The 27,200-nt window shown below is 38.9% G+C and overlaps 1 protein-coding gene across 1 annotated transcript in view; it reads right to left on the bottom strand.

Moving 5' to 3' along the window:
* Positions 1–27,200, bottom strand: part of HYDIN (HYDIN axonemal central pair apparatus protein) — a 334,542-nt gene that overhangs the window by 235,412 nt on the left and 71,930 nt on the right. The window contains exons 8-9 of the mRNA XM_077756337.1: positions 25,202–25,385; positions 12,221–12,320 (exon numbers count right to left, since the gene is read on the bottom strand). Of these exons, the coding sequence (XP_077612463.1) occupies positions 12,221–12,320; positions 25,202–25,385 (284 nt within the window). The remainder of the gene's footprint in view (positions 1–12,220; positions 12,321–25,201; positions 25,386–27,200) is intronic.

Raw genomic sequence — 27,200 nt, forward strand, 5'->3', positions numbered from 1 at the left:
CTTGCTTTTGCAAGAGTTAGTCTAAATTTTAAGGTTGCATTACAAATGCTACTTTTCTGCAAGACTCATGAAGCAGGGATTTTTCTTGTTTTGGTAAAAGCCAGTAAGAGAGAAAACCTGAAGGAACTAGTAAGCTCTAAGGATAGATTTCCTGTTAGAAGAGAAAAGTATTAAAATGTTTTTTTAAATGTTCATTTGTTTTTGAGAGAGAGAGTGTGAGCAGGGGAGGGACAGTGAGAGAGAGGGAGACAGAGAATCCGAAGCAGGCTCTGAGGGATCAGCACGGAGCCCAATGCAGGGCTCCAACCCACAAACTGCAAGTTCATGACCTGAGCAGAAGCCGGACACTTAACTGACTGAACCACCCAGGTGCCCCAAAATGTCTCTGATTACAGTGTCCTGATTTCACAAAAGAAGCAAAGAAATGCACCACAGAACCTGCCCTAACAGCCCTGAAGTCCCTGAATGCAATAGGATCACATTGTATTAAATATGATCCAGGAAATATAACTAGGGGCTTCCAAAAACTTGCCATCTATCTTAGACATCCAATATTCTACTTGAACTCCATTCCTGTGCAGTAAGACAAGAAAAAAGAGGGGGAAAAGAATAAATAGGGAGAACAAACTGCCATTATTCACATATTTTAGGACTATCCACCTAGAAAATCCTAAAGACTCTGTGAATAATTTTTTAATTAATAAGATATAGTAATACTGATGGTTACCAAATCAATATATACAAGTCAAGTGCATTTCTACATACAGCAATAACCAGAAAAATTAATTTTCAAGACATTATTTACAATAGTAACAAAAAATAAAGTACCTAGGAATAAATCTAACAATATATACTTAAGATATTCAAGGGGCAAATCAGAAAACTTTGTTGAAAGATATTAACAAAGATCTAAATAAATGGAGAAGCAGGCTATGTCCTTGAGAAGGATGACTCAATGTAATAAAATTGTCAATTTTCTTCCAACTGATCTATCTAATTTCAATGCTCTGCTAATCAAAATGCCATCACGTAGAATTTGGTGGAATTTACAGGTTGATTATAAAATTTAAATGTAAAATCAAGGGGCCAATAATAACCAAGACATTCTTAAAAAAAATAAATTGGAGTGATTTGCTCTTTGATATATTAAGATCTATTATAAAGCTATTATAATTAAGTTAATGTGGTATTGGGGCAGAAGGTACAAAATTATCAAGGAAACAACACAGAACTCAGAATAAATGTACACATATATGTGAATTTAATTTATGACAGAGCAGGTACAGAATATCAGCAAGGGAATATGGATTGGAATGCACAGAGCCAAAGCAACTGGACATCCACATGGGACCTAAGGTAGACTGAATAATGGCCCCCAAAGATGGTCCATGTCCTAATTCCTGTAAATATCACCTTATATGGTAAAAGAGTGAATATTACCTTATATGGCAAAATAAGTGATTAAGAATGTTGAGATGGGGAGATTATCCTAGATGATCTTTATTACTGTAGCCTAAAAACTGTCTTGAAATCAGGTAGTAGTAGCCTTTGTTCTTTTCCAAAGTCATTTTGGCTATTCTAGGTTCTTTGCATTTCCATATGAATTTTAGAATCAGCCCATCAATTTCTACACACACACACACACACACACACACACACACACACACACACACACACACCGAGCTCNACACACTCACACATGCAGCTAGAATTTCTATTTGGATTGTATTGAATCTAGAGACAGACTTGAGGAAGAAATGGCATCTTAATGATATTGAATTTACCAACATATTAACAAGGTATAGCTTTCCATTTATTTAGGTCTTTAATTTCTCTCAGCAATGTTTTATAATTTTCAGTGTACAGGTCTTACACATCTCTTGTCAAATTTATGTGTAAGTATTTAGGATTTCTTTATGCTATTTTAAGTGATATTGCTTTTTTAAATTTCAATTTCCCATTGTTCACTGTATAGAAATACAATTGATTCTCTCTATATAGATCTCGTATCCTGGAACCTTACTACACACTTACCTTTTAGCCTTAATTTAAAACAGATATTCTCTAGCACAATCTCCACAGATTTTGATTCAATGAAACATAGATGAAACCCAAGAATCTACATTTTTAATGAACAGCCAGAGTAAGTCTATGCAGATTCTCTAGGGATGTTACCCCCTGAAACATGAACCTTGTTAGCTCTGTTAACTTCTGACAACATGACAGCTGACTCAGTCCATTCCTCCAATTCAAATACAAAAAGAGAGAGAGAGAGAAGCTTATTAAAAATATGGCAAGCATGTGTTTTTAATACTTATCCAAGCTCAAAAGGAAGAAAGAAAAATACCAGATGACAGAAATGAAAAGGGAACTTGGAGATTTATAAAGCTCATATCGACCTTATGGTCTGGGGTGTCCATTTTAAGACCCTCACAAAAACAGGACATTTGGCTTTATTCCTACCTGGGAATAAGAAACTGAACTTAGATCCTTGCATAAATGCAGGACCTTGGAAGGGATATCTTTTTCTGGAAAGAAAATAAGAAAAATTGGTGTAGGAAAGCAGTGATGAAAATTGTCCTCTATCTAGATCTTTCAATAGAGGAAAGAGGCTCCTATGAGAAATTGAAGTTTCTGGTACAGACAAGGGATCCAAGTTTACCCTGTATGATAGGTGAAAGAATCAGAAGCTAAGAACACAAAAGGTGTAGGATCCTGAAAAACTGCCATGAAGGAATACTTCCATGATTCCAAGACACCCATGCTGTCTTAATCTGTTTGGGTTTCTTTATAACAAAAATGCCAGAGACAGGGTGGCTTAAACAGCAAACATTTATATTTCCTTGTCCTGGATGCTGGGAGGTCCAAGATCAAGGTGCCAGCAGATTCAATGTATGACGAGAGCCCACTTCCCAGTTCACAGGTGCCATCTTCTTACTGTTTCCTCACATGGGTAAAGGGGTGAGGGAGTACCCTGGGGTCTTCCTTATAAGGACACTAATCCCATTCATGAGGGCTCTGCCCTCATGACTTAATCATCTCCAAAGGTCCCATCTCCAAATACTATCACATTGAGGATTAAGTTTCAACATATAAATTGCAGAAGACCACAAATATTCAGTCCACAGCACATGCTAAAGATGGGCTCACAATGCAAACATTCCAAACCATCCCAAGAAACAATCCAGTAGGAGGAAAGTCAGTGTTTAGCACAAACATGCAAATTAGTATCCCAAGAGTTTGAGATAATAAAAAACTGTTAAAGAAACTCTAACTTCTCATTCTTAAAATCTTTCAAGAGGTAAATAAGGAAATAGAAACCAAGTTTATGAAATTAAAAACTGAGTAAATGAATACCAAAAAGTAGAAATAGCTATACAAGTCAATTGACAGAAAGATCTTAGAAAATACCCAGAATATGTCAAAGAGAAACAAAGAAATAAAAAATGTAAAGAAGTTAGAAGATATGGTGAGTCCATGGGAAAGACATATATCTAAAAAAATTCCAGAAGGAGAAAACTGAGATAATGAGATGAAACAACACTGAAGAGATAAGTGCTGAGGAATTCCAGAACTGATGAAAGATTCTTAAACTGAAGAAGCAGGTCAAGTACCCAAGTAGGATAAACAAAGGCAAATCCATAACAATGAAGCTTCAGAACACCAAAGCATGAAGAAATTCTTCTATCAATCAGATACAAAAGATGGTAACTTAAAAAATTGACAATTAAGCTGAAGTAGATTTCCCACAGTAACCATATGGTCCCTTGTCCATATATGGATGAAGCAAGCAGCCTCATGGAGAGGCCATGAATAGGGGTTCCAACAGACAGAACCTGGCTAGGTCCCTGCCAACAGCCAGGAGTAACTGCCAGACATGTAGGTGGAAGAGCTGTAAAATGATACTAGCTTTCACCTTCAGGCCTGTCCAGCTGTCCCCAGGGAGAGCCAAGAGGAGCTGTCCTTGCTTAATCAGGACCAATCTGCAGATCTGTGAGCAAAATAAATGGCTGCTGGTTGTTTTTTAAGCCACTATATTAGGATGGTTTGTTATACACAAAAGATAAAAGGGACAAAGTGGCTTAAATAAATTAGGGCTTTTATTTTGCTCACATATCAAGGACATTGGGAGATATGGATTTGGGGGAGGGGAGGGTCTGGGGGATGAGGGTATGCTGCTGCTGCTGCTCCCGATGATGATGACTGGTAAGGATGAAAAGAATTAATATTGATTCAATAGCTACATACTCTTTAAGTTCTAGAACCATACAATGGTACTTCTTGTAGCTTTTAAATAAGTTTTAACACATCATGGGGCTAGTTCTCTCACATTATTCTTGTTTTTCTAAGTTTTCTAAGCAATTCTAGTTCATTTATTTCCTCTATAACAACTATGGAATCAACTTAATTTTTTAAAAAATCTTGATATTACCATTGAGATCATGTTACATTTACAAGGATAACCAATTTATAAAGTTGATCTTCCTTTTCAAAACTATCAACATACCTTTCCCTTTGTTCAAGTTTTCCTCAATCTGAGTATGGATACATACTTAAAAATTTTCCCCTATATTCCTTATGTTTGAAATATTTGATAATTGAACATATAACTTGAAAATAAATAATGTAGTTGATCAAGAAAATAATTTCTCAGTCATAGAACTAAGAAACTCCATATTATTATGAGGTTGCAGTCTGATGAGTTTTGAAGAAGAAAATACCCACAAATATGTAGAGCATTATTTATTACTCTGAAAACTCAAAAGCATTTTCAGTGATTGGGGTGATTTAGCTTTCTCTCTCCTAAGTGTCCATTCTATCTGAGATAAATATCAAAAGCTCTAAATTGCGCTAAAAATTCAGACATTATGATGGGCAGAAGGAAAATGGACATGGTAGGTACATTTTAATTGGGTCCTTAAAGGAAGCAGGTACATCTGGCATCATTTCCACCATGCTGCTTTCTCGCATTTGACTCTGAAGCACCCACTAACGATGTTATCTAGCAATATATTCACAGTTTAAATCAGAAAGTGTTGCTTCCTTTGAAGCTCCCATATGGTGATCCAAACCAAATATGTGTGGTTTCCCGTTTTTTTTTTTTTTTTTAAAGGTAATCTCTTCATGATTAGATTAGGATTTTCCACATTACATTGGAAAGTTAAGATAGCTAAAAAGTCAGTTTCAAGCCATAGATCAGAGACCATCAGCAAGTCTTTATCAGTATCTAACATACAGTTTAACTATTTTTAAGAAAATCTGAAAATTTAAGTGAAGAAAAAAATTCAGTTTCAGATAAACTGAAAAGATTTCAGTGATATTGTATTTCCTACATTCAGATCTAAGCAGGTCACTCCCTTGCTTAGGGCCCTTCTGTGATTCCCCACTGCAGTCAGGAGGAATTCTAAGTTTCATGGTCTGGCCTTGAATAAGGGCAGCCCTCCCTGAGCTACCTCCTCCTTCAGCCTCCTCTATGCCCTCATCTCTCCCCTCCCAGTCTCTCTGTCTTTCTAGTAGCCACATGTCAAAAATTTGCAATTCTTTGCCATTTCATGTTCTTGCCATGTATTTTCACGAAGTGTTTACCTCCCTGACATGCCCAGCACCTCCCCCCCAAACACATACCCTTTTTTAAATTTACCTAACAAATACTTTAGAAGGGTCACTTTCCATGAAGAGCCTTCCCTAAAAACCACAGACTGAGCTGTGTGCCCTGTACCCTCATCTATTATGCATTCATTCACTGTATAGCACTGCAATATAATTGCTCATTTGTTAGTTTCTTCCACTCACTTCTAATGCTTTCTGAGGGCAGGAGCTCTAGTTTTGTACATCTTTGTACTCGTGCTGCCCAGACTAAAAGCTTTCAGAAGAAAAAAAAGTTGCAGACAGAGATGTGGGTTAAATTTCATGCATCTCAAGAGGCCTCATTCAAGACCAATGATACTGGCTTTCCCTGCTATTTCTTGTCTCTGAGCATATATTCACAGGATGGAACACTACACAACAATGAAAATATAATAAAATTGGGGCTATGAGCAACAACATGGATGAGACAGACAGACACACAGATTGATTCCAATTATGTACCTTTCAAAAACAGGCAGTACCAATTTGAACTGTATGTGCACACATATCAGGGTAAAAACTACAAAGGAAAGCAATGGAATAATGACCATGAAGGACAGAATGGTGACAATCTCAGGGGGAGGTTGGGGTGAGGGAAGTGTGACTGGGAAGGGACATGCGGGAGCTTCTCAGGACTGGAAATATGATCTTGGTAGCAATTATGTAATATTTGTCTTAAAATTATAATATATATGCATGTGTATTAGTTCCCTGTTGCTGCTAAAACAGGTCATCACAAACTAAATGCCTTAGTGTACAGGTTTATTGTCTTAAAAATATAGAGGTCAGAAGTCTAAGATGCAAGATGGGTCTCACTGGACTAAAATCAAGGTGTTGGCAGAGCTGAATTTCCTTTTGGAGACTTTAGGGGAAACTCTATTTTCTTGCCTTTTCCAGCTTCTAGAGACTGTCCACATTGCTTGGCTCTTTATCTTCAAAGCCAGAAATGTCTGGTTGAGTGGTTCTCTTATCACATCATTCTGACACTGAGCTGGTACTTCTGCCTCCCTCTTTGACATTAAAGGACCCTTGTGATTATCTACTGAGCCACTCACATAATTCAGATTCATCTCCCTGTGTTAAGGTCAGCTCATTAATAACCTAAACTCCATTTTCTGCCCTCATTTCCCTTTGCCGGGCAATGTAACACACCCATAGTAACACATTCACAGGTTCTGGGGATTTGGAGATGGACGTCTTTGGGAGGCTGTTACTCTGCTTACCAAGTATATTTTATGCACATTTGTGAATGTATGTCTTATTTCTGAGTGACAAAAGGTTAAAAATTAAATTATAGTATGTAAATAAAAAGGATTCCTATATGACCATGAAAGAATGACACTTTTTATTTAGTGTTCATGGAATAATCTGCAAGAAATACTTAATAAGCAGTGTCAAAACTATTGTGTAAAGTGTGCTATCATTTATGTAAAATGGCATGAGGGGGAAGCATATCCATACATATTTGCTTCTATATGCTCAAAAGCAAATACAAAATACAAAAGCAAAGCAAAATGAAACAAGGGAAGGGGCTTTTCTATCTGCCTAAAAAGCATTTCTTAGTGACCTAAAACCAGGAGGTTTTACCAACTCTTTGAAGATAATACTAAGGAATCATCACCAGCCCTTGAAAAAGCACACAGAATTACATGGAATTTGCAAGGAAGATAATATGGAATTACAATGTAAACAAAACCCTTCTCTGGCAATCATGTCTTTTAATAAACCACTATCAGAATAAAGAAGAATGTCATGCAGATGGAAAATTATACTATTCAGTTTATCCAGGATGTGAATTCTGTGGCAGAATTCAGAACTGCAAACACAACAATAGATGAACACAGCTAGTTATGTAATGTTTGGGAACCTCCTGGAGAGCAGCCAACCCCCTGGAACATGGCCAAACACGACGTCCCACGAGAGTCATGGATGGGAGGGAGGTTCTACCACCTGTGGCCTGGGGGCCACTGGAACATTTCCAGTCTATGTCTGAACACTGATGTACCAGCATTTCCTCCAGACCCATTAAGAAGTCTGGGGCAAATGATGCTGGTATGAAGTATAGAAATGGATTTATGTAGATCCTGAAACCCCTAGTCCATTCTGCATCCATTCTGGGGCAATCTTGAGAATCCTGCATTCATGAGCAAGGGAAAGACCGGATCAAACCAGGATTCATTCATTCATTTCATTTACTTTTTTCATTTATTTGCCCATTTCATGTAATCAATATTTATTGAGTGGCTTTATCTTCCTGGTGCTAACAGCATACAACATGGAATATAATTTCAATACATAAATTTTTTAAATGAGCAAACCTATTTTGCTTAGACATGAATACATTGATAGTAAACTTATATGTGAAAACAAAAAAAAATCACAATCATACAAGTTGAAGTGATGGTTACTTCCAGGGAGAATGGGGAAATATCATCAGGAAGGGACATATACAGCCAAGGGAGGGGGAGGGCAGCACAGTCTCGGCTTAGGGAGCCTATCCTTCTCACTGTTCTTAGACTACTTGACTTCTTTATATACAGAGAAAAGTGGCTGTGTAGATATGGACTAAAAACATGGTAGGTAGAGCAGAATAGTGGGATTTTTGCGCTTGAAGCTACTAGCAACTGTGCACTCTTATTACTGTCTCTCTCATCATTTAATATTTTATTACTAAAATAACCAACACAGCTGGAAATCCTGGGAGACCTACACATTAAACAGCAGAAGTAAATAGCACTAATTACGCTAAAAATTAAACCCATTTTCTCATTCTTATATACAAATAGAAACCACAGATCAGAAGGCATTGGAAGGAACTCTATGACTGCCTGATATTTGCTACCTTGGAATTTTCTGACAAATAAATACTTCTCTTTGCATCTTTATTTAATAGCATTGGATGGCATTTAATGTCATTCATTACTTGTGTTTGATTAAAATCTGGTTCTTTGACAACAGATGATCAATCCTATAGGTTTAACACTGGACTGTTAAGACCTCCAGAAGAACAAAATGAAATATATTGGAGGAAAGTATGTAAAAAAATAATACAATTTCCCAGAGCTGAAGTAACACATGAGTAAACAGACTCAAATGACCCATAGAAAGCTGAGGAGGATAAATTAGAACCTCACCCTTAGACTTGGCTCAAGTACAAAAAGAAAAGCCTAGAAAATATTGAGAGAGATTTAATAGGCCACCTAGCAAGGAATGACTTCAGACTCCCAGACTTTTACCATAAAGTTGGCACAATGTCTTCAATATTCTGAGGAAAAAAAATTTTAACCTAAAAGTGTCAGCTAAACTATCAGGTGAGCATGGAGGCAGAATGAGACATTATCAGGCGTGCAGGGATCAAAGTTTCTCTTCTATATACCCTTTCTGTGGAAGCTACATGAGCAAAGTGAGAGTAAAAAAATATAATGGAAATTTTAAAAATTCCCTGGTAACAGCTATGCAGGAGGTGGCTGATCTGACTTGGAATGAGAAGCTTGTGGGCTCTGAGAAAAATGTCTTCAAGGAAAAGAAGAGCATAGATTCTAAAATTAGATAGGATGGAAGAAATGAAGAATGAGAAACATCAGTGGGGGGGAGCCCCAAAAGCTGCACAAAAGAGTCAATTCAATGATGAAGTAAGCTACCATGAGGCATAATTGTGAGACCTGATGGACAGTGAAGAAAGAAAAACTACCTGCTACACACCATAGGGATATTCTTTGCATGATTAATATTCACCACCAGAGGTCAGAACATTCAACCATCAGAGGATTAAAAAAATTTAATCCTAGAATAAACGTGGTCTTTCAGTGTACAGAATTTATGTAGACAAAATAGAGGACTTAAATATGGTAACCAATCATTTTAATACAAAAGTAGAACAACTCATTAAATTTGAGAGGGTAGAATGGTGGTGGGCAGGTTAGGGGTCCCAATGCCCATACATGTCAAAGACAGACTGTACAGTTGATGGAACAAAAATATAGTTTTAAGTATATTATTTAAGGTTACAAATAAAACTCAAAAAAGAAAATAAAAATAATTGAGTTGCCAGGGGCTGAGGTGGAGGAATAAGATAGCCTGTAATGTGGCAGGAAGGAACTTTCTGGTGTGACAGATGGAGCTGTGGAGCCTTCTTGATAAAGAGGCTAGTCCCTCTGGTCTTCCACATTTTTCATGACTTTCAGACCTGGACTAGAGGGTCCCCCCTCCCCTCCCAGGGCCAGACCCTCCTGCCCTCAGGTTTGGTGCCCCACCTCCCCAAGGGTGAGTGCAGGTATGATTCCAGGCCAGGGGTTGCTGAGTCTGGCCCTGGGGTGGGAGGTGTGTGTGTGTGGGGTGGGAATTCCCAGAAGCAGCCTCTTGGTGGCAGTTATATGACTGTTGAGGTTGTCAAGGTTTGCAGAACTGTACATAAAAAAAGGGTGAAATACACTGCATGTAAATTATTATTTTTAAAAGGAACATTTTTTTTTAAAGTATATTCATTTATTTTGAGAGAGTAATTTAGGGACAGAGAGAGGGAAAGAGAGAATCCCAAGCAGGATCCACGTTGTCAGTGCAGGAATGGATGGAGGGCTTGAACCCACAAACTGTGAGATCATGACCTGAGCCAAAATCAAGAGCCAGGCACCCCATACTGAGCCACGTAGTGGCTTAACCACCTGAGCCATCCAGGCACCCCACACTGCATATAAATTATAACTCAGTAAGGCCAGCAAGGGGGCAATGAGATTATAAGTGAAGTAAATCCTCATCTTTCATAGGGGGAACTCAAAAGGTAATGTGTGATGTTGGTAAATCAACAAAACAGCAGTATAAGCATAGAATTAATAAGGAAAATTACCACCACAAGAAACAGCCAAAAGTGCTTCGTCTTGAAAGTAACAACGGAGAAGTAGACTACTGTTTAGCTTTATAATCTTATAATCTACCTGTTTTACTTATTTATTGGCATCAGTATTTTTAAAGAGAATTCTGAGACATTTAAAAAATACAGAACACCTGCTGGAAGAGTATGAAGAGCCTCCATACTTCCTTTACCCAATAATCTCCTCTATAGCAAAGGATCCAGTCCAGGCTCATATGTTACATCCAGATCTCATGTCTCTTGAGTGTCACACAATCTGGAACAGTTCAGTCTTTCCTTGACTTTCATAAGCTAGATATTTTTGAAGATTACAAGATGCTAATTTTGTTTTGTTCTTCAATTTGGGTTAACCTAATTTTTCCCCATAATAAGTTCCATATTAGATATTTTGACCCTAATATCATTGAAGAGATGTTTGTTTTCATTGCATCCAAGTGAGCAGTCCATGAGGTTGATTTGCCATATTACTACTGGTATTAACTAAGATAACATCTCCCAATTTTCTTCATTGTAAAGTTATACTTCTCCCTTTTATAATTAATAAGCATTTTGAGGTAGGATATTTGAGACTATATAAAATCATGTTCTATACCCTGCTTTCACCCATTATTTTAGGATCCATTAAATCTTCAGAATGCTTTTTACCTGAATTTGTTATTACCATAATTGCTAAATGGTCAATTTTTATTTAGTGGATCCGTAGATTACTATTTAATCAATGGATTGTGATCTATTAGTTATCATTATTTATTTTTATTCTTAATTTGTTTCAGATTTGCTCAGTGGGAGTCCCTTTGCTGACTTCTGTATCACTTTGACATATCCCTGTCATACTTTCAACATTTCCTTAGTTTCCAGCAGGAAAGGAATGTTCCCAGCTCATCTTCTTTCTCTGCCTCAGTCCTGGAAAAAGGCCCTCATAGCAGAGGGTAGGAGTCAGAAACCAAACTTTGGGTACTCAGTGTGCTCATTGCAGTTAGGGTTTTAAAGCTGCCAGGATTTTTAAATGGACACAGTTAGGAAATATGTATCTGTATGTACATAAACATATGTACATATTTATACATATATTTATTTCTATCTCTATGTATATCAACAACCATGAGTTCATAGTGATGGAACTCCAATTCTATTTCATTACCAAAACCTCATCTTAGCCTTTCTCCTTTCCATACATACATATCTGTCTATTTGCCTCCTTGAAGAGTGAAAAATACTGATTTTGTTATCCTCAATATATTTACTTTTTTGTTTAATTCCTCTACCTGTAAACAATCTTCCAAAGCTATCAGTTTACCACTCTATTTGTACATACTCCTTGTGGCTTCTAGCCACTGCCAGGCTGTCTTCCCATCCTCCCTGTCATGCATTATTTTGATTAAAATATCAAAAAGGAAAAATTTCAAAAGCCAAATACCATAAAAAGAATAAAAATCAAATTCTGAGGATTTGTGTCAAGTAATATTCTTATTGCTCTAAAAATAAAGGGTAAACCCAACTCGGTGGTTTCTCAACCCCCCTCCCTCACTACACCATAACTGTAATGTACTTCAAAGTTTGATCTGTTCTAGAAAGAAAAGAAGTCCACAGCTTGACTCTGTTATTTCCCTATTGATATCATGCACTTCCTATAATCCTAACACACACACACACACACACACACACACCCTACTTGAGCTCTGGGCACTTGGTAACCTGAGTTTACCACACAGAGAAAGTCTTTACCTGAAATGTCACAGTAAACTGTCTGCTGATAGAGCTTGGCTTCCAGAGGATTAAAGTACACAATGATTTCAGCTGATGAGTTAGGCCAGACATCACCTTCCTGAAACCATGAAAGAATCATTAAAAAACAATGTAATGAAGGGAAGACACTGCTTTTAAATGTTGCTATTATGTTATAACCTCGGAAAATTTGAAGAAAACATTTTTACAACAAATTAAAGAAAGACTATTTTACCCAACAGACAGTAAATTTATTCTTCTTGTTAAGAGGCAGTACCAGTTGGTACAGCCCCTCTGGAAAACAGTGTGGAGGTTCCTCAGGAATCTAACAATAGAACTGCTCTATGACCCAGCAATAGCACTGCTAGGAATTTACCCAAGGGATACAGAAATGCTGAGGCATAGGAGCACATGGACCCCAATGTTCATAGCAGCACTCTCCACAATAGCTAAAACATGGAAAGAGCCTAAGTGTCCATCAACAGATGAATGGATCAAGAAGATGTGGTTTATCTATACCATGGAATACTACATGGCAACGAGAAAGAATGAAATCTGGCCATGTGTAGCAACATGGATGGACCTTGAGGGTGTTATGCTGAGCGAAATAAGTCAGGCAGAGAAGGACAAATATCATATGTTTGCACGTATAGGAGGATTAGGAGGAACTTGACGGAGGAACAAGGGGGAGAAGAAGGGCGGAAATGGTGGGGGAAAGGGAGAGAGGCAAACCATGAGAGACTCTTGAATGCTGACAAAAACTGAGGACTGATGGATGTGGGGGGGAGGGGGATGGGCATGGAGGAGGACACTTGTGGGGATGAGCACTGAGTGTTATGTGGAAACTAATTTGACAATAAACTATTTGTAAAAAAAAAAAAAAAAAAAGTGGAAGTACCAGTTGGAAATGAGCTTCAAAGGTAATTTCAGTGACTTCATGAATATATAATTACTAAAGGAAAATAGGATGTTTAGAATATTTTCAGTATTTGTATATTCAATGGAGACTTGCTCTATTCCAACAAATGCCCAACACTGGGCTTCAGAAATGAAGAAAGCTGAGGTCTGAGACTACATGGAACTCACATCTTACAGGGATGATAAGTATGCTTACAAATATTTTATGACATATGTGATAGGTGCTNNNCCAGATGGGCTAACTTACTTGAGGGAGGGATCACATTCCTAACTTTTGAGGTGACAGCACAAGGACATACTCTTAATTTGTAAAAACATAGCAATGGTCCAATAAAAGACAATGTCCAGATCAAACACCGGTTCTAATTCAGTGTGATATTTCTTATTTTAATGCAAACCACTCAAAAGTAATAATAAGCCAGATTTTGAAATTATAATATAACATGCCGCATATGAGAATCTCCTTGAGGTATTCATTGAAAGACTTTTGTTATTAACCATGTAACCTGAGGCATCTTCATTAAATTCTCAGGGCTGTAAAAGGAGATGCTAGTAGCACCTGCTTCAAAGGGTTTCCCACCCAAGGTCTGACAAGGTCATGCAGATCAAATGCTTTGCCCCATGCTTGGTACATAGCAAGAGCTCAATAAATAACTGTTTAATATTATTGATGTTATTTTTATGCCACCTGGAAAGAATAAGATGAAAGTATTTTTCAAAAATTAGAGGGGGGAAGTGTGTATTTTTCTATGCTTTTGTAAATAGGCCCAGGTAGGGCATAAATGGTAATCAAAACAGAAAAGTTACAAATGATCCCACTAGCTAAAGAGAAAACTAAGAAAAGCAACTTAGGCTCTGTTTCAGACAATCGCCAATGCATATTCTATTCATTCCAGTCTGGCTGGAAATGCACACAGTACTGGAGTAAAGAATCAAGCAGAGAACAAAATGGTTTCAAAAGCAGACATGAAACAAGAGGGTGGAAATAGAAAACTTGAGCCAACTTGGGTTTGTTCATGAAGGTAACAGGCTGATCAGTGCACTTCCCAGGTAGCATCTGCCTGACTTCACAATGATGAAGGACGCAGAAGCTGCGGTGAGGGCTGTGAGTGTCGTGTGGGTCCTGGGAGTTCTCACATCCCAGATTAGCTCATAGAATGAAGGCCTCATGACCATAAGGACTGTTTTATTTCCAGCACCTAACACACAGGTGGCTCATAGTCCTCAACATATTTATTCAATCAGCCACATCCCTGACTATACAGTTATTAGCAGATGGCTATTTATCTTTGCAACCTATTTTGGCCATTTTCTCAATTGGACAAAAGTCATATAAATTTAGAACTGAAAGGGATCTTTAGAATCATGTGGGGATAGGGAAACCCTAAGTGCTTTCACTTATTGAGGCATTTCACTTTTCCAAACCTTGAAGCCAGTATTTGTTCCCTTCTGATAAACGGCAAATGCTGGCCCATTATGACTTGGGGCTATGATGATATGGAATGTTAGGAACATTCATGGCTAGAATGGACAAAGAGGTCAGGCACAAGAGGTGGCTCATCCATTCACATCGGTGTTCAGTTCCATCTTGGAACTGAAGACACAGACTTCCTCCTAACCAGTAGACACACGTATTCCCCTGGTAGGTATAGATGCTGTTCTGTTTGGGGGTGCAGAAAGGACATGACTAACCTGTTCCAAACTGACTGACCAAAGGAGCTATCTTGGAGCCTAAGAAAACCTATGCTAGAAAAGTCTTACCAGGACAGTAAGATGTGGTTGCAAGAAGGATATAATGGAAATCAGATAAGCTCAGTATATGTGAGAAAATTCAAACCTCTTAGTGTTTGGGGTAAGCCAGACCACTTTCAAATCATTAACCCAGCAAGAGAATCCAGGGTTCATGTGCATACAAGACAGCAGCATACTTAAGTTCTATCCTAGAAGCATTATTGAACACTTCATCACCACCGAAGTCTGATTAGCAGAACTAGTGGATTAGAAAACAGCGGGAAGACCTACTCCAGAGGTGACCAGAATCTCCCCTGAGGAGGGAGCTTGGGTGTTTTGATGTGATCCTTAAGAGAATCCTCTGATATGGAGGTTCCTGGAGGCTGAGAAGCCATTCCGCATGCTGAGGAAAGATGAGTGTGAGGGAATCTGAGTCCACAGGGTTCAGTCTGAGCAAATGGGACCATGGGGTCAGTGCCTTCTTATCCTGGGCTATAGCAGTTTTACTGTGCCTGCAACATCTGCTAGTCATTTACAGCTTTCACTGAGCCCTGGGAGAAAACTCAAGGACAAATCCTATTCTAAAACCCTCTCCTAGGGGTACCTGGGTGGCTCTGTCAGTTAAGCGTCTGACTCTTGATTTTAGCTCAGGTCATGATCTCACAGTCATGAGACTGAGCCCCCTGTTGGGCTCCACAATGAGTGTGGAGCCTGCTTAATCCCAAGCTGGTAGGGTGAAGTCTGCTTGGGATTCTCTCTCCCTCTCTTTCTCTCCACCTCCCCCGCAAAATAAATAAACTTAACAATTTTTTAAAAATAAAAATCACCTTCCTTCCCACCTATCACCCATCTCTTCCTTCCTTCCTTCCTTCCTTCCTTCCTTCCTTCCTTCCTCCCTCCCTCTCTCCTTCCCTCCCTCCCTTCCAATGAAAGATTATTAAAAATTTTGCAAAATTAGAATCCAACTGCAAGAATAGAGTTAATATATATGTTTAATTCACTTGGTTTATCTGTAAAGTAGTTTACAATATGCCTCAATGCCTACATTTGTCATATAAGATAGTTGCATTTTAATCCTCAACTTAAATTTAGAAGAGTGATCCAAATGTTTGCTACTCAAATTTTATACTTTCCAATCATACTCCCTAATCTGATGAGACTGAATTGAATCTAACTAAATCGTATATTGACAACCATGAACCAAGAGCTCATGTTCCCAGCACTGTGTTAAGTGCTGATATACATTATCTACCTCAAACTTTACAATCCTGTGAAGTAGTATTATCCTCATTTTAAAGAGAAGACAACCAAGGCAAACAAAAGTGTCTCACCCAAGACCACACCAAAAGTAGAGATGGAATTTTAAAATACATTTTTCTTTAATTTCTTTAATTTCCTGACATCCCTCCACCCCCACAATTATAACTAATGGTTAGGTCTCACCTTTCTCACATCGTAAAAAAAAAAAAATGTCAGTAGAAGAAATCTAAAAAACACTACATCTGATAAAATCAGGCTGAGATGAGGCCAGCATGACCTGGTGCTCCCATCTGCTAAACATAGTAGGAGGCCCTGTATGCTCATATGTTCAGTTACCTTGGAAGGTGACTCACAGGAGTTTTTTGTTTTTTGTTTTTTGTTTTTTTTTTTTTGGATGACACAGTCAACATTAGTTATGTGGCAGCTCTTGAGAAATGCATTGGTATATCTTTATAATGCAATGGTATATCTTTATATCCTAGTTGCGTCAGGGTGCTGTTGGCTTAGAACAAGTACAGTGAATAATGACTTCAAGAACATCTGTATAACATGATGAATTCTATTATGTTCCAGCAAAATGGAAAAATTGCCAACTATATCAGTAAATATTTTCAGCTGTATCATATTTAAGGAAAAAATTTTTAACTTCTCTTGGGAAATAAAAGGTTTCTATCAATCAATTAAAAACAGAAGCAGTGATAAGAAGCTATACTCTGTTTCACCACCTACAGTTGCTCTTCTAGAATCTTCCATATCAATAAGAGAAATCATGCTTCTCTTTATCATCACTAGCAGCAAATACAAGTTGTCTCAAAGAGAAACAAGAAAAAAAACCTGGAAGCTAATATATTGAATGTAAACTGTCTTAATTATCATTGAGAGAAAAGATTGAGTTGGCATATGACAGGCAAGGAGACACTGCTACTCCATTGTAATTCCTGGGGCAAGATGCTGTGCTTTCCTCTTTTTTCTTTTTTAATGTTTTATTTATTTTTGAGAGAGAGAGATAGAGACAGTGTGAGCAGGGGAGGGTCAGAGAGAAAGGGAGACACAGAATCGAAAGACAGGCTCCAAGCTCTGAGCTAGCTGTCAGCACAGAGGCTGACACAGGGCTCAAACCCACAAACCGTGAGATCATGACCTGGGCCGAAGTCAGAGGCTAACCAACTGAGCCACCCAGGTGCCCCTATGCTGTGCTTTCCATAAAGTTTTGATTCTCAAAATGACCAGAAAAAACTTTTAAGAGAGAAATCTAAGATCTGGCCATTTGTCAGAGAAAGCTTCACTAAAGATGTGTTCAATCTTCAATGAGATTCTCCAACCCATATGCAGTGAAAATTCCACTGGGGTTTTACAGGAAATGAGGTAGTTGTGTACGATTTTCATGCCCTTCTCTAGAAAGAACAGATTCTTGTCTCTTTCAGCAAAGAAGGGTGTTAACTTATTTAATGAGCCATGAGGAACTTTGCTGTTTCTAAGACTCCTCCAGGCCTCCCTCCACCTACAATGGCTCTCCAATACAACAGTGGATGTACCAGCACAACTGGAAAAGGTTTGCCTGAGCGCAAAGATCTGAGAAGGATGAACAATAATAAAAGGAGACTGAAGGATGGAAAACCGTACTGACAGAAGAGCTGTGACTTGTCAAGGGCACTTTGCTCTCAGCAAATTCCTGTCCTCCTTTCTCCTTTCTGGTGTCCATTTCCGAGGAGTCAGCTCCCACATGTTTGCAATGTGACTCACGACTAATGGTACAAGAAATGGAAGGGGTTTGCAGCATAAAGCTAGATCTTTCCTCTTTGGTAGCCATCTGGGCTTCCACCCAATCTGGTTCTGCTGAGCCTACATGCTATGCCGATTTGGGAAAAATAAGGCAAACTAAATTTGAGCTGTACTTTCCGTCTGAATTGCTGAACCACATGTTTTCTGTAGGCTTAGGTGACGACAAAGCATGGTTTACTATTACTTACATGATAATAAAGAAATTATCAAGTTTCCCTGTTTTTGAGGCTTAGTTAAATTAAGCTAAAGCTTCCCTTGGGATATTGGATGAAGTTTTTTTAAATTTTTAATTGTTTTAATGTTTGTTTATTTTTGAGAGACAGTGAGAGTATGAGTTGGGGAGGGGGAGAGTGAGGGAATGAGAGGATCTGAAGAAGGCTCTGACAGCAGAGAGCCTGATGTGGGGCTCAAACTCATAGAACAATGAGATCATGACCTGAGCTGAAGTGAGACCTTTAACTGACTTGGGCCACCCAGGTGCCCCTGGATGAAGTTTTCTTTGATTGAAAAGACATTTGCTAACAGAAGGAGAAATGTTTTCCCTGCTCACCGATGTGAGGCAATCAGTGAAGACCAGTTTGGGCAAATAGCTTTAAATTCTCAGGCTTCCCTTTTTGAGAAAATATCAAGTGTTCAACATTCAGAAAATTGCTGCATCTTTTAAAAGTGTGACCTGAGCCAGTGGTACCAAAGTCCAGAGATAAGGCCAACACATCTGTGCTGTTATTTCTCAGAGGACTCCCAGAAACCCATGGAAATTTAAAGCTTAATTCTCTTTTTGCCCTGTGATATTCTTCTGCCTCACAGTTCTCAGAATTGTGGTTTTCATCTTTGAATCTCTCTCACTCAGGTACCCGAGACACCTAAGTAGAGGATATAACATAATGAGACTGTCAAAATTCTGTACAGCCAGAGTCCATCTAGTAAAATAGAATATTATATTTCTGAAAGCAGTCAATTCCACTTGCTTTTCTGGAAGGCACAAAGCATGCATAATAGACTCAATTTTGCATTTTTTTTCCAAAGGGGGAAAAATGATGCAGAAGCAGATAGCTTGAGAAATAATCAGTATTCTACCAAACTCAGTACCTTCTCTGGGGAAGGCATATATGGAAATTTTTAGGCCAATACTCCAAGACATTATCAAAAGAATTGACATGAAGAACTTGATATAAATAGTAGTAATATACCACATACATTGATGACTAGAATAAAAATCATGGTTACCACGAGAATGTCAATAAATTACCAAGTAAAGCTAAGAAGAAAAAAATCCACCCAGACCTCTGTCCTATATCTGTCCGGAATTGATTTCTCCCTGTAGTTACTTGGGACCCTTATCTAACCCCACTTCTCTACCAGTGGACACCTTTGGGGTTTCTCCAAAGACAAACTCCCATCTCTGTATACTGACATCAGTACCCAAGATACTCCAGCATAAATAAAGGTCAGAACAACAGATTCTATGGCAATGTTATACATTGAACGTATTGAGAAGAAAGTGAGTCAAGACATAGGAACTAACCAATGGCTAAGTGGTTAACAGGTGGTAGAAAAGAGTAAGAATTTGCAGTTCTAGAGTTTGGGTCAGCATTGAGTTAAAGCACTTCCCACATGATCAAGTTAACAGAATTTCATTAAATTCAAACTCATCACCACCTCGGGGCATTTTAAGGACAGTGACTGATCTGGATCTTAAATCTACTTGCTTTAATCTAAAAGAGCCTCTAGAATAGGAACTGAGTTCCCATAAAATATTCAATATGCACAGAACACAATAAGGGCTTGGTTTTAGATGATGCATTTGAGGAACCAAGATATTTAGATGTAGGTCTGGGAAAATAAGCATATCATTTATTTCTTGTAAGACCCTAAGGAAATAGGTGTTTTTCTTTTTTTTAAGTTTATCTCATTTGAAGACAGTGTTCTTCCTCAGTGGACACAGAGGCTGAAGAGCCTGTCAGAAAGCAAGGTGGCCTCTAAGCTACTGCATCACCTTTTATTTTTATTTTCTGGACAGGGTATCCATTAGATTGATTGTTAGATCAGTTGGTGAACTGCTTAGTTTTAATCCTCCCTGATTCTACAGTGAATTAAGCTCATATCAAAAAAGAAATTAAAAGGAATCTCTCCCTAATAAAAAACTAATCACTGATGCATAGCTCAACTGTCAGAAATTAAACAGTGGCCATTTGGCATAGCTGATCTAATACACAAGCAAGATACAGACGAGAACTTCAGGAGACAATGGTGATGAACCCACCAGAAAAGGGTAGAAAGACATGTAAGATATGGTGATGAGCTCTCAGCTGGCTGGTTTTCCTCTTAGACACAGTTCTGTAAATTTACAGCTACTCTTCTCTTTTTAGAGAGAGAAAAGGTGCCCAAAGGTGAGCATCTGGGGATTGTCCTGGACCCTGTGCAATTTTCCTAGTTTGCTCTGCTCTTCGAATTTCCATCTTCTTTACATGCCTTCAATGAAGATCTCTATATAGTACTCACAAATCTTGCTTCTACTTCTGATTCAACTTTTACAAATTTAGTACTGCATTTCCAAAATATCTTGGATATCTATTGTCATCTCAAATTCACCATATTCAGAGCCAAACTCATCATCACCCACTGATTTCCATCCCTTCCTTCCTTCCTCCCTCCCTCCCTCCCTCCCTTCCTCCCTCCCTCCATCCATCTACTGGCACTGTGGTAGGTCTGGGGCATAGATAAGGATAAGGCACTCTTTGACCTTAAGGAGCTCAGAGTTTGCTCCAAACTGGAGAATCAAAACTTATGAGTCAAAAAAAAAAAAAAAAAAAGATCTAAGTGTCCTACCTCAACATTCTTATTCTGTGTACAAGGCAACCAAAGCCCAGAGATATCAAATGGCTCATTTAAGGTCGCAACTGTTATTGGCAAAGCCAGGCATTAAACCCAACACTCCTGACCTGCTAATTTCCATCAAGGACATCATAGTTGTCCCAGCCACTCTACTTCAGATCCGAGGAGACACATGATTCCTCACCATATTCCACCCTCAACAACCAATCAAAAGCACTTTAATGTCTTTCTTTTGAACATCTCTCACATCTGCCATTTCCTTTGCTTTGCAACCATCACCAGGCCAACCATCCAGGTCAACATGACCTTCATACATCACCCTGAACTTGTCTGAAGAGATGTTCAGTCTCCCTGGTACTTCCTGCACGAGCACATTTCCCCTGTCTGACCTACACCCTCCTCCAACCCCCCTCCAATTTGATCCACACATGGCTACCAAGATAACATTTCTAAACCATTTTGGGCACATCACACTCCTGCTCCAAACCCCACAATGAATCTCAGATATGCTCAGCATGCTGTGTGGGAGAAGGGGTCTGTGTTCATGGGAAAATACCACTTGTACTCTACTCCTTGGAGAATCATTTTATCTTGAACTAGTATTTCTCGAGCATATTTGACCACAGAACTTCCTTTTTGCAAGGAACACATATTACCACCCCTCAGATCCACTAATGGCAGAAACACACTGTGGGAAGCAATAGCCTGTAGGCTACAGTTCGACAGGTTGGCCAAGCAACCCAGACTTCCTCTACAATCCTTCCCATCCTTCCATGACTGCCTTCTTCAGCAAAACTGGTTCATTCAATGTTATTTAATACTTTCTTTATTCTCATAATTCCTCCAACTGGAAATATTCTCCTTCTTCTTTTCCACTTACTTAAATCTTACCCTTCCTCCAAAATTCAGTTCAGGTATCATCTCTTCAATAAATCCTTTCCCAACTCTCTCATCCAAAATTACTGTAGCATTTATCTATTTGCGTCAGAAAACCAACCAAAGTCTCAATAGCGGAGACTTTGAGCTATATGCATAGCTTTCACTTGGGTCAAGAAGCTAATGAAATGGTAAAAATTTCCCTATCAAATACCCTTAAATTAATTTACAAGGTAAGGTTATATTACATTCACAAGAACTGCATTTCTATAAAGCTATCAGGATCTTGAAGGAGGGGGAAAAAGGAGATTTAACATCAATAAATAATTCACTATTACTGACAATGAATTCTGCTGTTTTGACCAGAATAACTTTAGAAAGACACTGGGAAAGTTTCATGCCTTCATTTTCATTTTGCAAAAATTGTCAAGAACCAGCTAATGAATGCTATAATGAGAAGAAAAGTGAATAGTGTACAAAAAGAACAAAATGATTACAGATGCCATAAATACCATTTATATTCTAAGCGAATATTATTCCCTTTCTGTTTCCAGTATTTTTTCACTTGATATAAACAAAACTAGTCTCATTTATTTAAAAGGTACCATTTCTGTATATAATTATTTAAGAAAATTTTTTTCCTAATGGTGAAAAGATGCTTGTGATAATAATTCCCAATTCAATTCCTATTTAAAGTTCAAAAGCAATAATTAAATGCCATACTTTAACACACATGTATCTCCACAATCTCCCTAAGAAGTTTCAGATTATGGAAGAGCATGTGAAGAGAAGGAAATCTGAGGTAACCCTAGTCCTTCTATTTTCTGAATTGAAAATGTACAAACTCACTTGTGGGCCTCCCACTTCCTCCTGACCGCCAATGTTTGCCATCCCAGAGCCATTCACTCCCCAAAAGCTATGACAAACAGGAGAGCAGTATAAGCTAGGAAGAAACTTGGACTGTGTATCCTCTGGACCTTACTGGTATGTCTAAGATTACCATGACTGATTGCTCTTCCCTGCCTCTGCCCAGCTCAGCCCATGCTTGCTTGGACTTACAGTGCCTTCTTGATCTCTTTTATAGCTTCAGGCTTGACCTATTATCATAGGGAACAGTCCTGTTCCTTAGACTATATGTTCATCTTGTTGCACCCTCTTGCTGGTCTACCAGATCATATCTGAAGATCCCTTTGCTCAGTTGAGCCCTGGACAGACTTCTGAGGTGAGAGTAGATTTAGCTTCAAGCTATATCTCCAAACTTATTATCCCACATGAACCCTTCATTTCAAGCAAACTAATTCATTCATGGAGTCTTGAATTATCCATGCCATACACATCCCCCATTTTGTTTTTCAAACGTCCTGTCCTGTAAGACCCAGTTCAAGGCTCTGCTCCCAAGAAACCTTCTCTAATTTGGCCTCAACGGCTGAACTAGTATACTGACTGATCCACACGTGGCTACCAAGATAACATTTCTAAACCATTTTGGGCACATCACACTCCTGCTCCAAAGATTTATGTAGCAGGTCCTGCAAAACAACAGTCCCAAAGCCTGTCTCCAAGGAGAACTCTCTCTCAGAAAGTTATGATAATGCAAATTATCATATTAAAGACTTAGAAATCTTACATCAAAGAAACCTTTAAAACAATATTGAAAACCCTATTTCTGAAACTTATTTAGCTATGGAATCCCTTTTCTATCTCCTATCCTTTAGTAACAGTTTGGAAGCACAGTTATAGGGAAAATAGGTCTCCAGAAGTCTGTGGCATTTCCCATAAGTAATCTTGTATTCTAATGTGTACATGTGCCCATGTCTTCTCTCCAACTGGTTGGAGTAGTAACAACCCAGCAGCTCCGATTAGGTTTGGGCTTTCTCTACATCTATTACTATCTTTATCCTCACTCACTTTATGCTTGCCAAGTGTAAGGTCATGCACAGTGCCTAGCACATAGTGAATATAGAAGATTCCAGCTACTTTCATTTTGAAGCAGTAGAGAATGTGGTGAAGAGTTCAGTCTGTGGAACTTCTCCAAAGAGGACATATCCAGATAGCCAACAGACACATGAAACGTTGCTCAATGTCACTCATAATCAAGGAACACAAATCAAAACCACACTAAGATACCACTTCAGGCCAGTCAGAGTGGCTAAAATGAACAAATCAGGGGACTATAGATGCTGGTGAGGATGTGAAGAAACGGGCACCCTCCTACACTGTTGGTGGGAGTGTAAACTGGCGCAGCCCCTCTGGAAAACAGTGTGGAGGTTCCTCAAAAAATTGACAGTAGAACTCCCCTATGACCCCGCAATAGCACTGCTAGGAATTTACCCAAGGGATACAGGAGTGCTGATGAACAGGGACACATGGACCCTAACGTTCATAGCAGCACTTTCAACAACAGCCAAATCATGGAAAGAGCCTAAATGTCCATCAACAGATGAATAGATCAAGAAGATGTGGTTTATCTGTGCAATGGAATACTACATGGCAATGAGAAAGAATGAAATCTGGCCATTTGTACCAACGTGTATGGAACTCGAGGGTGTTATGCTAAGTGAAATAAGTCAGGCAGAGAAGGCAGATACCATATGTTTTCACTCATATGTGAAACAGGAGAAACTTAACACAGGACGATGGGGAAGGGGAAAAATAGATAAGGAGAGGGAGGGAGGCAAAACATAAGAAACCCTTAAATACTGAGAACAAACTGAGGGTTGAGGGGGTTGGGGAAGAGGGTTGAAAAGAAGTGATGGGCATGAAGGAGGGCAATTGTTGGAATGAGCACTGGGTGTTATATGGAAACCAACTTGACAATAAACAAACAAACAAGCAAACAAAAAAAGAGTTCAGTCTTTGGAAAATGACCAACCCCATTCTAAGTCTGGCCAGCCCTCACCAGTGAGATTGAGGATTATGTCTGTTTTGCTCATTCATGCTTTATATACACACAGTGCTTGGTACAGAACATACAGTTAGTTAAGTATTTATTAAGTGAAGTGGGACAATACGGTTCTCAACCCAAATGATTTTGCCTATCAGGAAAACATTTGACAATGGCCAGAGATAGTTTGGGCTGTCAAAACAGCACCTGGTGGTCAGGGATGCTATTAAACATCCTACAATGTACAGGGCAAAGAATTATCTAGCCCCCAAAATTGAGAAACCTAGAGTCACACTGATCAGGGATAAATTTCTAGATATGAACACTATTTGGCTTTGAGCAAGTCCTTGAATTCTTCTAAGTCTTAATTCCCTCATCTGTACAATGCAGAACTGATTATATCTTATAAGGTTGTAATAAGATAATATATATACAAATGAGATAAACTGAGTAACACATATGAGATGTTTAATACAGTGATTGGTGAACAGAAAGTATGACCTATAAATATGACCTGTAAGCATTCTTACCATTAGCCTTTATTCATTGTCTCATAATGATATGAGGCTTTCAGTTGAAATCTTGATGGTCTCAAAATTCACTGTTACCAATTTCAGAGTGAGTAATTTAATCAAAATAAGCCCTGCGCCCCCATTTATGTCTCCTGTACAGTCAGATTTTATTTATGTGCTTACCAGTGGCTCAATAGTGAAAATATCATTCAAGAAGAGCATGCTGTCTTCCTGAACCAGCTTTCTCTGATTCTCAAAGGTGCGGGACAGAATGGAAAGACGTTCTCGGAGTGAAGGATCAGTAATGCACTCTTCAAGAAACTCATCAGTCTCATTCTTTTCCTCTTTGCTCAGATCATCACAGACCCTAAAGAAAATAGAGAAAATGTGAGATTCATTTTGATACTCCCATGAAGAACATTGTAAAGGGCTCCCCTCCGGTCTGTCCTCCTGGAAGTGGTCTGCCCATCACCCTGAGGTGGTCCCTCCTTGCCCTAAGTCTGTAACATACAAGCTGGGTGACTTTGGACTTTAATCTCTCAAGAGTATCAGTTTGCCAATAGGTTAGTCACTTCCTTCAATAACCCCTCCCGGGTTTCCTGTTCCACTCAATGCCCATTTACTTACTCCTGAGCCCTTATGTATATTTAGACAAATATTATTTTCTTTCAGGTAATTAAGTTTCCCAGTCTACTTTTCTTAAAGTTTATTTATTTATTTTGAGAGAGAGAGAGAGAGAGAGACCACAAGCAGGGGAGAGGCAGAGAAAGGGAGAGACAGAATCCCAAGCAGGCCCTGCACAATCAGCACAGAGCCCAATGCAGGGCTTGAACTCACGAACTATGAGATCACGACCTGAGTTTATATCAAGAGTCTAACGCTTAACCAACTGCACCACCCAGGCACCCCTCCCAGAATGCTTTTTAAATAACATCTACCCTGCCTCTTACACTTGAAAAACAATTTTGTTTCTTTTTAAGCTAGCTTAGCATTTTTATTTTATTTTTTTAAATTTTTTAATGTTTTATTTATTTCTGAGAGAGGGCATGAGCAGGGAAGGGTCAGAGAGAGAGGGAGACACAGAATCTGAAGTAGGCTCCAGGCTCTGAGCTAGCTATCAGCACAGAACCCAACGTGGGGCTTAACCCCACGAACTGTGAGATCATGACCGGAGCCAAAGTCGGACACTTAACCGACTGAGCCACCCAGGCACCCCTGCCTAGCATTTTTAAAAAGTTTATTTATTTATTTATTTTGACAGAGACAGAAACAGCATGAACGAGGGAGAGACAGAGAGAGAGATGGAGAGAGGGAATCCCAAGCAGGCTCTGTGCTGCCAGTGCAGAGCCCAACACAGGGCTTGAACTCATGAAACTGTGAGATCATGACCTGAGCCACCCAGGAGCTCCTGCTTAGCTCTGATTCCTTCTTAGCGGTTAGTCCCCTAGAAAACAGAATCTGGGACCAACAAGGACCAGTCTTGGTTACTGATTCTACTACCATTTACTAGCTCTGTGACTTTGGGGGTTATTGAAGCCTAAGTGCCTTCACCTTAAAAACAGAAATAATAGAAGTTCCCCCATCATAAAGATGTGTTGAAGATTCAACATGGTTAAGGACCTGGTGTAGTTCCTAGGACACAGCAGGTACTCAATAAATAAGTTTTCTCCCGGGGTCAACCATAGGCAATTACCAAGCTGTCAAACTTATAAAATGCTCAAACCACACCTAAAGACAGCTCCTCTTCTCTCTCCTTCTAGCTCTTTTTTAAAAATTTTTTATTTTTAATGTTTTTTATTTATTTCTGAGAGAGAGAGACAGCATGAACAGGAGAGGGTCAGAGACAGAGGGAGATACAGAATCTGAAACAGGCTCCAGGCTCTGAGCTAGCTGTCAGCACAGAGCCCGATGAGGGGCTCAAACCCACAAATCATGAGATCATGACCTGAGCTGAAGTCGGACACTTAACTAACTGAGCCACCCAGGAATCCCCTTTCCTTCCAGCTCTTAACATCCATCGTGATAAGTCAGAAAAGCAGACTTCCCCAGCTCTCTGCTCACTGCCCTCACTTGAGCTGTGCTCCTATTACTCCTCTTATTTGTTACTTCATCTTCACTTTGATGACTGAATTCTATCTCCTCCCAGGAGGTTTGACCACTTTCCCAACATTTTAATGGTATT

Source organism: Crocuta crocuta, unplaced genomic scaffold (genome assembly GCF_008692635.1).
Source record: "Crocuta crocuta isolate KB4526 unplaced genomic scaffold, BGI_CrCroc_1.0 scaffold388, whole genome shotgun sequence".
NCBI classification, from domain to species: Eukaryota; Metazoa; Chordata; class Mammalia; order Carnivora; family Hyaenidae; genus Crocuta; species Crocuta crocuta.